Consider the following 15,714-nt stretch of genomic DNA (forward strand, 5'->3'; position numbering starts at 1 on the left):
GATAATCCAGCCGTTCCATTTTTGCTGAAAACCATGAATCCCATTGTTAGTGTGCCCACATGACAATAATATCCTTAACAGAGGAAGTTGGGACTATGAAGGGAAAGAGATCATACAAGCTAAATGTTGTGCCAATGGGTAGGTCTCTCTAATTGATCTTATTCCTCAAGGGGAATTTCAGCCCAACCCGTATAAATACTTTATCGAGTTAAAAAATAATCGGTATGTTACAAAATCAATAATCTTTCATTTTGTTCATGGCTCTTCACCTAAAACAAACTCCTTTGACAGAGAGTTTCATTTATAAAGTGTATCTCACATCTCAGTCCATAAGTCCCCAGATTCTTACCTTTGTATTATTTGGTTTGAACTATTCAGCAATACAAGTGTTGGTCCCCTGACACAGTCTTCATATACACCCATGTCTGACCATTTCTTGTTTTGAGAGTGGTATCAGTAAATGTTCATGTGGCCTCTGCCTCTTTCAGTAATGACATACAGCCACATCAAAAACGTGTTCATTTTGATACACCCTTTAATTGAAATGAGGAGAGGTTAAAATAAGATTACCTCAAATGAAAAAGGATTTACAATTCACTCAGTAATCATATCACTGTGAAAGTGTACACATTACAATGAGTTTTACATCACAATTTGCAATTTCCTCTATGATGTAAAACTAATTTAAGTCTCAAAAAACACAGAGGCAAAAATAAGGAGAACTTCAGAAACCTGTGAGGTATGATTGCAGCTTCACGTGGAGTTTTACTTTTTCCAGACTGAGCTTACTGTCCATCACTGAATGAGGCGGCAATGAGGGGAATTTAGGAATTTAGGCCATGTTGCAAACAAAAGGATGCTGCCTGCTGTTTATGTACTTCCTAGGTGGATAGTGCAAGACTGCGCTAACTAATCAACAGTCTTAGAAGGAAGTGGCTTTGAGATGCAGAAGAAATCAGGCCAGCAGAGTGCATGATAATTCAGAGCAAATTGATAACAGCTCTCTGGCTACTTCAGTCCCAGCTCAGCCTAGTTTATTAGCTAGTTATATTCTTTGTGATTAAAAGAAAATTAACTAGTTGGCTACAGAGTGAGGCTTTATTTTAGTTAATCACCTAGTTTGTTAAATAGCAATAACCGTCTTGCACACATACATAACAAATTTATAGTTTATCTATGTGTTATGCAAATTTAAGACACACCCTGGTAAATAACTATTTAGCAAGTTGTACCTAACTGTACACTTGTACCTAAATTCTCTCCTGTAAGTAAGTTTGCTTTCTCTTCTTGTCATATCTCTGAAGAAGAGGGATGACGACAGTGACTTTCCTGTCTGTTTTGAGAAGGATATGCAAGTTGTGTCCTTCAAATTCACTTTAATGAAACCATCCCAACCGCACAAATCTAAGTGCCCTACCATCTGAGACACACTTTAAGGTGCCAAATGCCTAAAACACTGCCTCAGGAAGAAGCATCCTTTCCGTCTGGGACGTGGCCTTTGAAGTTTCGCATCAAATCGCCTCAGCAAACTCGTCTCTCTCAGAACTGGCCTGGCCATACAGTACTTCATCACAGATAGAGCACTTTATCCCTAAAGCAGTGTCTCTTACTATGAGCTTCCGCGAATCTCCTTCAGGTATAGTGTCAGCATCTGCATGTTGACAGTAGCGCCCTCTACAGGTGGACCGGGGTCTTCTCAGAAAGGGGTGGAGGGCAGGGCGGGCATGGGCTGGGTACAGCAGAGTGGCAAAACATGCACCTTTGCCATATCTGGACAAGCGTGGCGCGGAAGCGGTTGATCCGGAAGGCATAGACCAGTGGGTTGACAGCGGAGTTGACGTGCGACATGAAGATGCCAACATACATGGCACTCTTGGGCACACCGCACTCTGGGCAGAAGAACAGGATGCAGTTCATGATGTGTAAAGGCAGCCAGCAGAGAGCGAACAGGAGCACCACCAGAGCCAGGGACTTGGCCAGCTTCAGCTCCTTGTGGTAGTACTTGCTGGCATCGCAGGTGGCCTCAGCGCGGCGGTTCAGCTGACGGCGAATGATATAGAAGATCTGAGCATAGAGGCCGATCATGACGGTGAGGGGCACTACCACCCAGCCGAAGAAGTTGAAATAGACCATGTAGTCCATGCGCATGACTGTGGTGAACTGGCATATGATGTCACCTGTGCTGAGGTTGCCGCGGGGGTCCTGGTTGTGCCAGCCAAACAGGGGCACGACACCGGTGAGAGCGGAGAGCAGCCAGCACACGCACACCGCCACCCATGCCCGTCGCTGCGTCACAATGATGCTGTACCTGGAGAGCATATCAACATATCCAGGATGGTAACAGTTAATGCAATATTAAACATGTAGTCAATTTAAATACTGAGTCATGTGTGAGTAGTATGTAATTGTTTGTTAACTACATATTGTTGCATGACTTGAAAGTATTTTGTTAGGTTTTGTAAATATTTTTAGAGCTCAGGTAAGGGCTTAACGCTGAGTTATCAGTAGAGGTTGAGATTAGGAATGGGGCTAGGTTTTTTCCAGCTTCAATTAATTACAGTTGCAATTATATCCTGATTAGCTATTTTCCAATTTCCACACATTAGCAATATAGTTATCCATCTGAACTACTCGTGTTCATAGTAAAAAAAAGTGTTATCAAGGAATAACAATAAAAAATGGAAGGCAATTTAACCGATCTAGTGTTTGCCAATGGCTTAAACTCTAAGATATCTGTGCTGAGGGTTTTGCGATTGAATTCTGTGATTATGTTTTGAATCAGCATATGCAAATGAAGGGCAATGAAGAATAAAGAAAGCTTTGAAAAATTGCAAGTGACATTTTCCTATGAAGAGCACTTTCTATGTTATTATCATGTTCAAATTTTGTTTGTGTGAAGCTCGATAAGTATGCAGAAAGGAACAACAATATGCTAATAAGCTTCCTGCTTAAAGAGTACAAACAAGAGAATCACACCATCCTGTGTAATTCCCCCAGGATTTGAAAGGAACTGAGCAAAATGTTATTGATGTTTGTTCTTTTTTGTACAAACAGTACTATCCATCTGCATCCATAAATAAATTAGTCGTTCCTGTGGCTCTGCCAAAAAAAAGCAAACAGACTACTTTTGGAAATGGCCCCTTCGAACCGACAGAAGCCTTTTAATTTGCTTAAAAGCTTTCGACGTCCAGCCCATTGATTTGCATTAAACACAGAAGAAATACACAGTGCATCCCTCAACCTGCTGAAGAGAGAAGGAGGTCCTGAAGAAGACACACCATTAATATCCTCCCTCTGACATGACTGATAAAGCATCAGTGACACCATTAGCAGGTTTATTTACTTTCCATGTACAGAGAAAGTTGGTCCAAGTGTTGCAAGTAAACATGGATTCAACACAAAAAAACAAGGAACTTCATGTTGTACAATCATGAGATAAGCAAGCACCAAATGGACATTATGCATCAATAAAATAATCTTCTGCTCATTCTGTCAAAGCCCATGCATAGATTATTAACTCAGTTGATAGTTACATACCTAAAAAAAGACTCATTCAAATCTCATTCAAATGTCCATAATTCAACTGCTAAAGTGAACAGGAATAAGTTGCATTCACCTCCTAGAGAAGTGCAAACTAGTTTTGATCCATTCCAGAGAGGCCACCTGAACTGAGAGTTTATCCTGATGCAGTAGCAGGCTCCATGCAGCATTCAGTGGGGAGTCTGAGAAGAGGCTAAGCCTTGAGGGACCCACTCGTACTCACCTGGTGGGGATCTTGACCCGTAGGTAACGGTCTATGGCGATGGCCAGCAGCGAGAGGATGGAGCTCTGGGTGATGATGAGGAGGAGGCAGGAGATGAAGAGGCAGGTGAAGAACTGTGTCCTGAGCCCGAGACTGATGACCACAGCCAGTGGGATGACCAGTGCCCCCACGGCAATGTCGGCCAGCGCCAGTGACACGATGAAGCAGAAGGTGGGGTCCCGCAGGGCCCGGTTGAGGGCTACCACCAGCACCACCAGCACGTTGCCCAGCACAGAGGCCAGCGCGATGGCCGTCTCTATGGAGATGTAGACCATGTCCACGTGCTCACGTGGCTCCATACCCGGCGGAGATGACATACGGGCGGTCTTGGTCTGTCTCCAATCCCCAAACTCCCCTCTCTGCTTCTGACCTACTCCTGGCCGTTCAAAAAGATGTGGTCTCCTTTTTTATTTCATCCCTTCTTCCTCTCCTGTGTCCCAGCCTGGGTTCAGCATGGTGTGCTTTTACTACTCTTTCAGGCAGAACTGCTGGCGCTTCCACCGGCACAGGCTGCTTCCCTGCCCTGCACGGATTTGTGGATTGGTAAAAGATGAATGGTCGCTCTCCAGCTCCTCTGACTTGGTGTCCCTGGTTTCCCTCTCTCTCTCTGGAGCATGCTAGTGTGAATGGGAGGAGCTGCAGCACTCTGCAGTACTGTGCCCCCCCCCCCCCCCCCCCCCCCCGCCTTCCCACCCCTCACACACCCCACTTCTGAGAACCAACGCCAGCTCTGCATGCATCAGAAACGACAAGTCCCCCGCGATAGAGAGAGGCTACTTTTCACATAAAATCAGCACTTGGAAGATTGGATGCATTTAAGTTCAGCTCACAGGCGAGCAATGTGATGATGTCACAGAGAAGGGGCTTTACAAAGAGTTCTTTGCTCTGGGTCATGATTGCAAAGCTGCTGCTGCTGCAGTCAGTACCTCCTGGCTCTGGCCATCAGATCACTTCAGTGTGTGCAGTGATACCAAGCTCTCTGTTCTGCTGTTGATTTGAGGTAGGCACATATTGCATAAGGAATAAAAGCTCATCGTCCACGCAGAAAATGTTTTATTGACCTGTTATTACCTGTAAAATCAACAGCTGTTATAGCCACTGCTAAGCATTACTTTTTAGCACTTCTAAATAAATATAATCATGGCATTCTATACCTCCATGATATGGGAAGTTATCTATTCATCCAACTTATAACATGAAAACAGGAAATGCTGATTACTCAGATATTACACACATTGATCTTTATGTTAATAACCAGATGAGAGATGACCACATCTTGCAGTGTAAAATCTGCTTTTTGCTCTGAGAGGAATACTACAGTGTCCCTGTGTCCCTCACAACCATGTCCTCTAACCCTGCATTCAGGGCTGTGATGATAGTGATCTTCTCTTCATGCTATCCATATATGGCAGATAGACAGCAGCTAATTAATGCCATTTCAACCCATAAAAGTAATTGGAGAGCCAGACAGTCTACATGAAATTCACAAGGTTTGATCTGAGAAGCTATTCAAGGTTAAACCTGCAATTCAGTTCTGATCTGTAATAATTGGGTAAGCTGAATGGTCAACACTTAAGTGTCCCTGGAATTCTGCCACAGTTCCCTCATGGACACTTTTTGCGTCACTCCCTTCATGCCCAGGGCCACGTTAACCTATTGGGCAACATGGGCTGCAGCTCAGGGCCCCTGCCACTAGGGGGCCCCGGGAACAGCAGATTACGTCGAATTTTTGAATGGGGTTTTATGGTGTTTTGATTGTATACTAAACATTTTGGTCCAGTTTCCCACCTGTAGAGTAGCCTACATTGTCCTGTCGCAAAAATTAATCATCAATGTCAGTGAAAGTGGTGTTTGTAGCCTAGTCACTTCACAGCGATGTCTCACGAGGCTATTAGAAAATATGATAAAAGGTTCTTTAGCATTTGCATTGATTCAGACTTTTTTCACTTATGTGTGTGGACTGTGATTCATTTATTTCATCTTCAATCTGTTGTAGGTATGTGGGGTAGCCACAGTAACTCGCAATTCTCTCTTATTCTAACAAAAACCTCATTATTTACCAAGCCCTTTACAACAGTTCAATTTGATGACCTCTTTGAGAAGTACGTTCATCTGCATCAACTCAACCGTAAGTAGCCAACGTGTGTGTTCATCTGCTGCAAGACGAAAAGAACTCACAAAATTTAAACACAAAGTTAAATACAGAGGTGGAAAACCCCGGCTTCAGAAAGTAAAAGTCCTGCCACATAGCCTATTTCAGCGTTTCTCAAACCTCTCCTGGAGTTCCGCTTGTCCTGCATGTTTCAGATATCTCCCTGCTCCAACACAGCTGATTCAAAGGATCACTTTGTTATTAGGCAGCTTCAGGAGTTCATAACGAGTTGATCATTTGAATCAGCTGTGTTGGAGCAGGGAGAGATCTAAAACATGCAGGACGTTATTTTTTATGCTATGTAGCGCTTGTGTTACGTTACATGGTTCCGTACATTTTCATTAGCGTTATTAAGCCTCTCATAGTTGTCAGTTAGCGTTTGCTGTCTTTTTAAATGTTAAATTGCTGTTTCCTCAAAGCTAAAATTTGCTAGAGTTTTTCCAATCTAGTTTTCTGATCGCACCAGTTTTAGCGTAGGCGCTAAACGGCGAAAGGGTTAGCACTTATTTAGAACGTGTCAGTCACGTCAGTTATTGGGCTTCCATGGTTGCTGTAAATTGACATCAAATCAACACCTTTGTTAAACGTTGGAATCGGTGTCTGTCAGATGCATTCATTTATAAACGTTGTCTTTAACACCTGATTAGAATGTTTAAAAAACATTTCTCATTGGGTTCCTTCCATTGGTGTCAATAAACATGTTTGGTGGATCATAGTTTACACGTTGGTTTTGTATTGACTGCTGTACCTATTGAAGAGATGTTCTCCCAAAAAACTGTGAATACTTACCTGACAACTGGGATTTATTCTTTCTCATATGACAATATATAAACAGAATAAAATGAAGAGAAGAAGATTATAATATTGTGGCATAAAATCGTGTCAAATTCTGTCTCCAAAATCTGAAACTATCCCAAGGGAGTGAAGCCTAAAAGTTGCAATCAAGTTAAAAAGCTTTTCTTTTCCACCTCAGTTTAAGAAGGCGATGCTTGTTTCACCATCAGAGCTGCTTGGCAGTCCTGTCGGAGGATGCATTAAAGAAGCAGTCCTGGGTACATCGTCCAATCCATTAGGAGAATAGATGAAATTTAAGCGTCTGCCCATAAATATCTAAATTTTATTCCCTCACTTTTTTTCCACAAGAAAGCGATGAGTCAGGATCAGGCCTTTGGACATTTGCTCCTGATCACGGATTGCACGCCTGGCTTATTATTCAGTGGGCAGATAATAACTCATTTTTATTAGGACTGGCCCATCATCTTGGGTGGGTTTTTTTCTGTTAATCATGCATATCCATTGACTTGGACTCCCCCTTGTGAAGCAGATCAAGACAGCTAAAAAAACAATCAAGTCCACACTGCAGCAGGACTGCCTGAGAGTAGCAGTCGCAGAGTAAGATCAATAATAGTCTGGAGAATAGCATAAATACATATGTGTTCATAACATGAATACATGTTATCAATCATACCAGATCCATGAGTGCGGTCTAGACTAAACAGATGAACTGACTTACAGTTGGATGTGAGCAGCTGACTTAGTAATCAATGAATGCTGTGTAAAAGAAGAAAAAAAGAGCTGTTTTATTACACTTGAGAGATGAACCATCGATGAACTGCAGTAATTAATCTGATTATGTGGAAGCAAGGATCCACTACACCAATCAACAGATGATGTTGGAGTACTGCGATATATTGAAAATTACCGGTAACATTTAGGCAAAAATATAATGATCCTGAACCAATTTAGAAAAAAGGGATTTCTTTGGTAGTTTGTGTAAATTTATTGTGGTCTTATTACTGTACTTCTTGTTGCTTGAGTAGATATGTAGGATAAGTAAGAAGAACACAAACACTATGTTTGCTATAGTATTATTATTATTATTATTATTATTATTATTATTATTATTATTATTATTTGCAATTAACCACAATAAATTGTTCTTATAGTCAGAGAGTGAGAGAGACACTGCTCTTACAATGTGACAGGTTTCTTTAATTTTCAGAGAGAGACTGTGCTTACATTTCAACAGACACTTTTTTTACAGTGAGTCAGAAATTGTCAGAGAAGTCAGAGAAATAGACTACTCTTACGTGCAAGACAAACACTGCTCTTAAATGTAGGCATATTTGTGATAATTCAGACAATAATGTGTTGTCATGTTTCTGGAATGGAATTTTAACAAAAAATGGAAGGCACTGTAAATCAAATGGACCAATTGACCTCTTCCATTGTAATGTCACTCCTAAATTGGGTAGCATGGAGCAGAATCTCTAAGAAATGTTTCCAGCACTTTTTTGAATCCATGCCACGAAGAATTCAGGCTGTTCTGGGGGTAAAGGGGGGTCCTACCCAGTATTAGAGGTGTACCTAATAAAATGGTCACTGAGTGTATATCTTTGATGAAAAATCCAGATCAACTGTTTGCAATTCCACAATTACTATGCCTGTGGTTCATCTTTGGAGGGAAAAGAATATTAATGGATGTACAACATTGTTCCATAAGAATTCATTGAATGTGACAGACCAGGGCTTATAAACCAATTACCATGTCATTTGTTCTTAGGAAAGTACTGCAGCAATTTCACAAGGAAATCTATTGCAATTGATTGATTTTTTAAAATCAATATTCAGAAAGGAAATCTAATACAGTCAATTATGCAGCGATCTGTCCAAGCAAAAGAAACAAACCAAAAAAAGCTAAAATATAACAAAACACTATCAAAAGTCTCAACCATATTTTTCTCTTTTCTATGTTGAATAGTCAATGGAACAATATATCTGAAGGTTCAACAGGTTTTGAAAGTATACCGGAATACCTTAGAATACCTTTGTACTTAGAATAATAAACACATGAACAGGGAAAATATTCCACCAGTAAACTCTTACACTGCTAAATCCTTATTGATAGAACGAGCCCAACACAGTCACAATTTCCGCACACTGTATGCCACTCCCTGACTGATAGTTGAAATGTTTCTTCATTTTTTCCATGTTCTTAATGTAGATGTAGTAGTAGCATTTTATGGATTTTACAGTTTTTTACAACCGTTTCACACTTAGGTCAATACCATGTCCACTTTTTCAAAACTCTTAACACAGTGTGCCTAACAACCATGCATATGAGCACATCAGTTAATCTTTCATGCAAAATGCACTGCAACCACCAAAACACCAAATCCCCCAAAAGTGACTCATGCTGCCATAACTATAGCAAATGCTCTCGCCCAGCAAGACTACTTTGTCACTCAAAATACAATGGACTAAAAAACAGAAACAACTTGAAGCATTGCAAAATGCATATATTATGTGTTGCCGTATCCTCTGTTTTTGCATAGATTAGTGCTGCATTGCAAAAAAAGTAAAGTTTACAGTACATAATGTAATACCAAACAAATAAATCTGAAATGCTGCAATATGCCTCATGAAAGCTCTATGCTACAATTTCTGAGGTATACTATAATACAACAAAAAGTCTGCAGATGCTTTTCATTTCTAGTACAGTAAGTGAAGCAACAACACATGATGCTACCACTAGAAGTCTGCTGTAGCCCTAATGCTGATCCATGGTGTCCTCTGTATTTTGGGTCCTTTTTTTATGAATTTCACATTTACTGCAACATTCTCCCTTGCCTTGAACCGTTAGAAAAAAATCTTTAGCATATCTTATCCTACAATCCCCCATGCCTCATAATTATTTGAAGCCAAGCAGCTATCATGATACCAAGAACAAACTTTTTGATCTGTTGTTTTGCCTGTCACAATACTGTAGATACCGCTGTTGAGTGTGGTAAACTTACTGTAGTTGCATTCTTGGGTCACTTTCTCTCACTGCTAGCCCATGACTTACATATACGGCAGTAAGTGGAAAAATCCCTTCAGGGACAACTACATCTATATTTTGCCTATATACGTGCATATTTCAATGCAAATATGACCACTTTTGTATAGATGGTAACAAAAAAAAACTGAATAAACTTTCTGCTAAAATCAGAATAATCTGTCTTATTTCAAGCGTATAGTTTCATTTGTCTGTCAAAATGCAGCCTATTTCCATCTACAGTGATTTAAATTTTCTTAGGTTTTGAGCTGAAAGTTAACTGTTTTGAACAGAGTATCTAAATGTCTGCAAAATTTGCTGTAGTTGTACAGAATTTTGCTGGTGGTGAACATTGACTGAGAGAGGTATTCATGAATTTCGGAAGAAGTGGTGATTGAATGCATTTTGTATCAAAGCAATGCAAAAGTATGCACAGTTTCGTTCACTTTACTACTGATCTACTACTCGTCTACTGATATGGTGAATGTGTTAAGTGTTTTGAAAAAGTGGACATGGTATTGAGACACGTATGAAAATGATTGTAAAAAACTGTAACTGTGTTTTTTTGAATCAACAGTCTGACCTGCTGTCGAGAGCTCTCACATGGATGATGATAAAAAGCCCAGTGCACAGTGCAGCTGAAAGTGCTTCCATTTAACGGTCCTCCAATAGATCCTCCAATAGATTACAGTCAGCAGGGACTGGTGGGGAAATCATTACTGAGTGAATTAACCAATTCACTGAATGGTTAAAGTCCTATAAATTGACTTCAGCTGAAGTTTTAAGACAGAGCATGAAAGAGGCACATCTTGATTTCATTGATTATTTTTCTTAATGGGGTTTTGTATTCAAGAATCAAAGATAGCATGTACACGCAATGCAACAAATTACAGGAATCTCTCACTGACAGTAGGGGATATGCTCCTGAAAAAAAAACAACAACAACTGAGGGGTAACTGAAGATACTCGGCAATGGCTGCATGAAAGCCTAAACACACTAAATTTAATGCTGGCTGATGTATCATGCTTAAAGAAAACGTGGGAGAAGGAAAAGTGACTGAAATTCAATTATATTTTTTAAAAATGAAATGCTCAACCACAGAACATGTAACAAGCCTTTCCACAGCCAAAAACAAAAACTTCTCAGCAGCAGCCACACACCTGCATTTAATCAGCAGTGTTAAGCATGGCTTGTTAGCCAAAAAATGGCCTTAACCCACACATGTTCCTAACATGTACAGTACAGTGTGGCCTGAAATGAACTTTCTGGAGCACAGATCTGTTATTGTTAAGATGGTAATTGGTCAATGAGGATCCTTGGTTGTAGACATTTAAATGTTCACTCACTCAAAACAAACGCATAAATACTAATGACGAGTAAATACTAAATATTCCTGACTTCAGCATTTCAAGTCAGTTTCAATTTGGGAGAGGGCTAATGGCTTATCATTCACAAGCTGCATTAAAATGAAAACCATAAATGTTCTAATAAAATACATCACAATCAAAAAAATAGATCTGCGGTTACTGTACAGTATGTGCCACTGCCAACATTTGACCTTTTCATAGCTGGTTTATACTCCATTGTCTGACTCTCATCCAAATGATATAGCAACTACAATAACATTGTAGGTCCCATTCTCTGTGAAACGCTCATATCCCACAACGGATTTCTCCAAAAATTGTTATGTGATGTTCAAATTCAGATTGTTTACAGTCATAAAGAGGTTCATATTTTCCACCTAGTCAGCACACCCCTTGTTGAAAGTTTTTGTGAATGACTTTCTGTATTGGGTGACTAATTTTTATTTGTCTCAATTTTTGTTTGGGTCGAGGTAGCAGAAATAAGTCCAGCTGTTTTTCCATGGTCTGTCTGGGCAGAATAATGAGATGAGTGTGATTGTGTATTCTCCCCATTCAGAATTAGTGATAAAATGAAAGATGGCTTCCTCTTCAAAGCCTGCATGGCTGGGGCTCCAGTGAGATTACTGTGGTGAGCTGCATTTCACTCCCACACCAGTAACCCTCAGACATATCAGACAACATGCTTGTGTCTTAAATACGTCAGCTATTTAATTAGACCATCAAGATCATTGTGGCTATCCAATGTTCAGCATTGTCTTCTTGTGGGTCGGGCAATGCTATAAATGTTATCACCTGGATCTTTAACTTCAATGCCCTGTGTGAGCTGTTGTCATGTTGAGGCAGTCAGTTTATTTAATTTACTTACTTATGTCCTACCAGCAAGAGCGATGAAGGAGGTCGGTTAAACTCAGCAGCCATGAACCTCTCAAATGAGCCACCAGACCTACTAATGCTGTAGGTCTTTGTGGTGTTTGTATTTGATTGTCAAGGTTGAAATAACAGCATACGGGGTGGACTTTTTGAACATTATTAAATATCCTGAATTATATTTGAAGTGATAGTGTTCTGCCACTCATATTTTCCCATTACTAGATTAAAGGTACAAACTGATGAAAATCAGGGGTATTTTCCAGGCAAAGCCCTCAATGATGACAAGGGATTTTTTTTTTTACTCTCTCTGAAAATGTTGAGAGGTGGAATCCCAGTGGAGTGTATTTACTGTATACTGTATATTTATGTTTAAAACGAAAAGCAAATGTTGCTTTGTCATGATTTTCTTGACCCCACATTTGCAGGCTCTAACTCATGTCAGTTGTCTTCGTTGTGTCTGTATATCATGCTGTTGTTTACTTTCACTGTTTTTCAACATGTGCATGTCTGCTTCAGTGTTCACTGTTGTGAGACACAGGAATGTTGCAAGAAATATCTTGCATGTTTTTAAACAGGGTTACAGGCAGTGCCAGGAATTCACACAGGGCCTTGGAGTGTTTCAGGGAAGTTCTTTTCACAATGTTGAGGAACAGGTTTCTCACAATGACATCATTTTATTAAAAAAAACAAAAACACCTGTGCTGCCAAAAGTAAAGCGACAAGCGATCAATGTACCAAAAAAAACAAAGATACAGATTGGGTTCTTTGAGGCCAGTGGGATGGTATTGATTATAGTGGGACTGGCAGCATCGCAAGACCACTGAAAATCAACATTTTACTAAAACTAAATCATAATATCTTGACTCTCAGTAAAAAGACATTGTCTTTGCTGAGCTATTTTCAAAACCAAAACAGTCAAAGTTAAAAGTTGGCAAAGGCCAGGACAATGTATTAGTTTATACTTGATCATTATTTTTAATAAATCTATATTCGCATGTCGCCAGCTTGGAAGTTGGTTGTGGCCCATCAGTGGCCCATGGACCACACCTTGAGAACCACAGGTCGAGGGGCCATACTTGAGGATCACATCAAAAGTGGGCAACTCTGATTCTTTTCACAGATATGTCTTCAAATCTAGAATTTGTCAACCTTCAGGTCTGAGGCACAATTTTTCTTTTTTCAGAGTTTTCAGAGGCATTGCTTGAGACATAATATCACTAGCTTATAGCTATGGAGAAGGACAAACTGTGGCTAAGACAAACGCTAAGACAAGTGAGCCAGGGCCCCACCAGTCTTGGTGAGTTATTAATTGCTGGACTTATTCAGGATGAGCAGTTATTGCTATCAGTGCTAGCTACATTACAGTTATCTATCTATGACATAGCTACTTAGTGACATTTTTTACTTTGTGTGGTACTCATTACTGCTAGGTGGCGAGGTAGCGGTCTAGATAATCTGAATCTTATTTGTGCAAGCTTAATTCTGAAGCTAGATAACTATGTCTCTATTTTAGGTAGGTAGAAAAGCATTTTTTAGCAAACGTTGACTGGTTAGTCTCCAGTCTCCATTGTTGTCTAAGGATAATTATTTTTAGTTAAGGTAAAAGTTACTGAAATACATCATATTCCATGATGTGTGCTTCATTCCCTCCAGTCAGCAAGCTCTGATTCTGGGTCAAATCTGGCCTGGTAATGTTGTTGACTCCTGAGACAATTGTTGTCATGGGAATCAAAAAGTTCCCACAATTCCTCCATCTCGCAAACCCATTCAGTTTTTATTGTTAAAAAGCAGCAGTTCAACATTTATGTTTCTAATTTGGATTCTGGAACAGTATTTTAGCCAGCTAGTTGTCGTTACATTTATTCTTTTATGTTTTTAAATGTTGAAAAGTGTTTACATTAGGTTTTTGAAGGACACAAATAATTTCATAGTTTCCATACACTATGGCCTTACCTGTTTTGATTCTTTTGACCCATGATCCAACAACGCCCCTTAACCACTGCCCCTGTATATTGGGTACCCTATTTTGTGCTTTTTCATGTTCTGTTTTGTTACAAAGAACATTTTCTCTCCAAAATCTAAAAATCTATTACATGTGGTCAGTAATATGTATGACACTTTACTTTGATGACTGATCACAAGTCCTACAATGCTCAGTCAACCCCACAGTTGGAACCCCTTCCTGACTGTTGATGATGTAACTGGAACTAAGGCAGCTCTGAGCTACTGCTTTAAATAGTCATATATACTCACTACTCACAAAACACACATCAGCACATACCAATGAAGAGCTGTTACACCCTGATTGTGTCTTTAAGCCATCAGAGTCCTACACGCAGGATCAAAAAGATTTTTGTCAGTGACTTCCCACTTTTGTGTTGTGCAATATCATATAGGTAGGATACCTTGTTGTTTTGATGCAGTAGTTCATGTGATAGATGGCTATATGTAAGGCTGGGACACATGCTGTACAGTTTTATGACTGCCAACCTGCTGTCAGTTCTAAGATATGTCTTTCCTACTTCTTAAGGGAATCTGCTGAGCAAATACTAACAACAATTCTGAGCATATTTTATGGACAAGTCATTGTTTATTGTATACAGGTATTATATTGAGATATTGTAGATATTTGTTTCAGGTAAAGGAAAAAATACATTTGATTTGCTGAATAAAACAATGATAAGCAATATCCAGAGTTTATTCTGAAGCAGCATTTCCTGACCACACTCTAGACAGGATGATAATCCATTAGAGGTCTAGCTCTTGGAATCATTTTCTCTAGAATTTCTGAGAGCCAGGCTGAGGCATTTGGCGTACTGAGGATTGGGCCCACAAATCACTGGCTCTCTGCGGCAAAAGTACATCTTTTGTTACATAGGCACAAATATTTACTCCCCACCTGCCAGGCTTGTGTCAAGTTTTCATGTGAAAAAGCTGCTTACTATCTACTTATTATCAGTTTGAGAAACTTGACGTGTTGTAGAAGCTCCTGTTCCCATGCGCATAACATCAGGGCAGTACTAACTCACCATGAAAGGCTGTGAGGGGAAAAGTTGTTGAGCAACACGAAAAACTTGATTGTGTTTTATGTGAAATGGTCGGGGGGGGGGGGGGGGGGGGGCGTTGTCGGGGGGGGGGGGGGAGGCGGGGGGTGCACAGAGATTGGCTGGGGGGTTAACATGCCACAACACGTGGATGTGTTTCCCGAACCTGCACTCTGAATAGCCTTGAACATTCTGGCCTTTTTCCTGTAGATCCATGCTGTTACAGCTTGAGGATATATTTTTTTTTAACTCTCAGAGTTTTAAGGGTAGGAGAATCTTACTGCTTGTGTGTAAGGTGATGGTAGGGCATTCCCCTGCTAGCCTAATCTTGGTGACGCAGACACTGGAATGCCCCCCTGCTGGTGACATGAGGCCAAGAGGAAATAATGAAAGTCCCCCGGCAGTGACACCAGATGCACATGGCACCAACAGTCCTCAGTGGAAATGCCTGGAGAGGCGTTCCCTTAAATATTTTTGTCATTTATATCTCTGGCATATCATGTACTTCTGTTTTATTTAAGTCTGTTGGCTTTCCTTCATGGTGAAGGTTTCCTCTGCTTTCATTTTGTACAGGTATTTACCAAATATACAAACAGCTTTAAAAGGAATGGCAAATACAAGCCACGATCATTTCAAATCAATATGTCGCTGCAGGCATTGTATT

General features: G+C 40.2%; 1 protein-coding gene across 1 annotated transcript; it reads right to left on the reverse strand.

Annotated features, from left to right (window-relative positions):
* Nucleotides 1-1,674: 1,674 nt before the first annotated feature.
* LOC118779768 (adenosine receptor A1) lies at nt 1,675-4,119 on the reverse strand. Its single transcript, XM_036532003.1, has 2 exons — nt 3,764-4,119; nt 1,675-2,308 (listed from the first exon to the last, which is right to left on the reverse strand). Exons 1-2 carry the CDS (start codon nt 4,117-4,119, stop codon nt 1,675-1,677), a joined length of 990 nt encoding a protein of 329 aa, XP_036387896.1.
* Nucleotides 4,120-15,714: the final 11,595 nt, after the last annotated feature.

This window comes from Megalops cyprinoides, chromosome 6, assembly GCF_013368585.1.
Source record: "Megalops cyprinoides isolate fMegCyp1 chromosome 6, fMegCyp1.pri, whole genome shotgun sequence".
Taxonomy (NCBI): Eukaryota; Metazoa; Chordata; class Actinopteri; order Elopiformes; family Megalopidae; genus Megalops; species Megalops cyprinoides.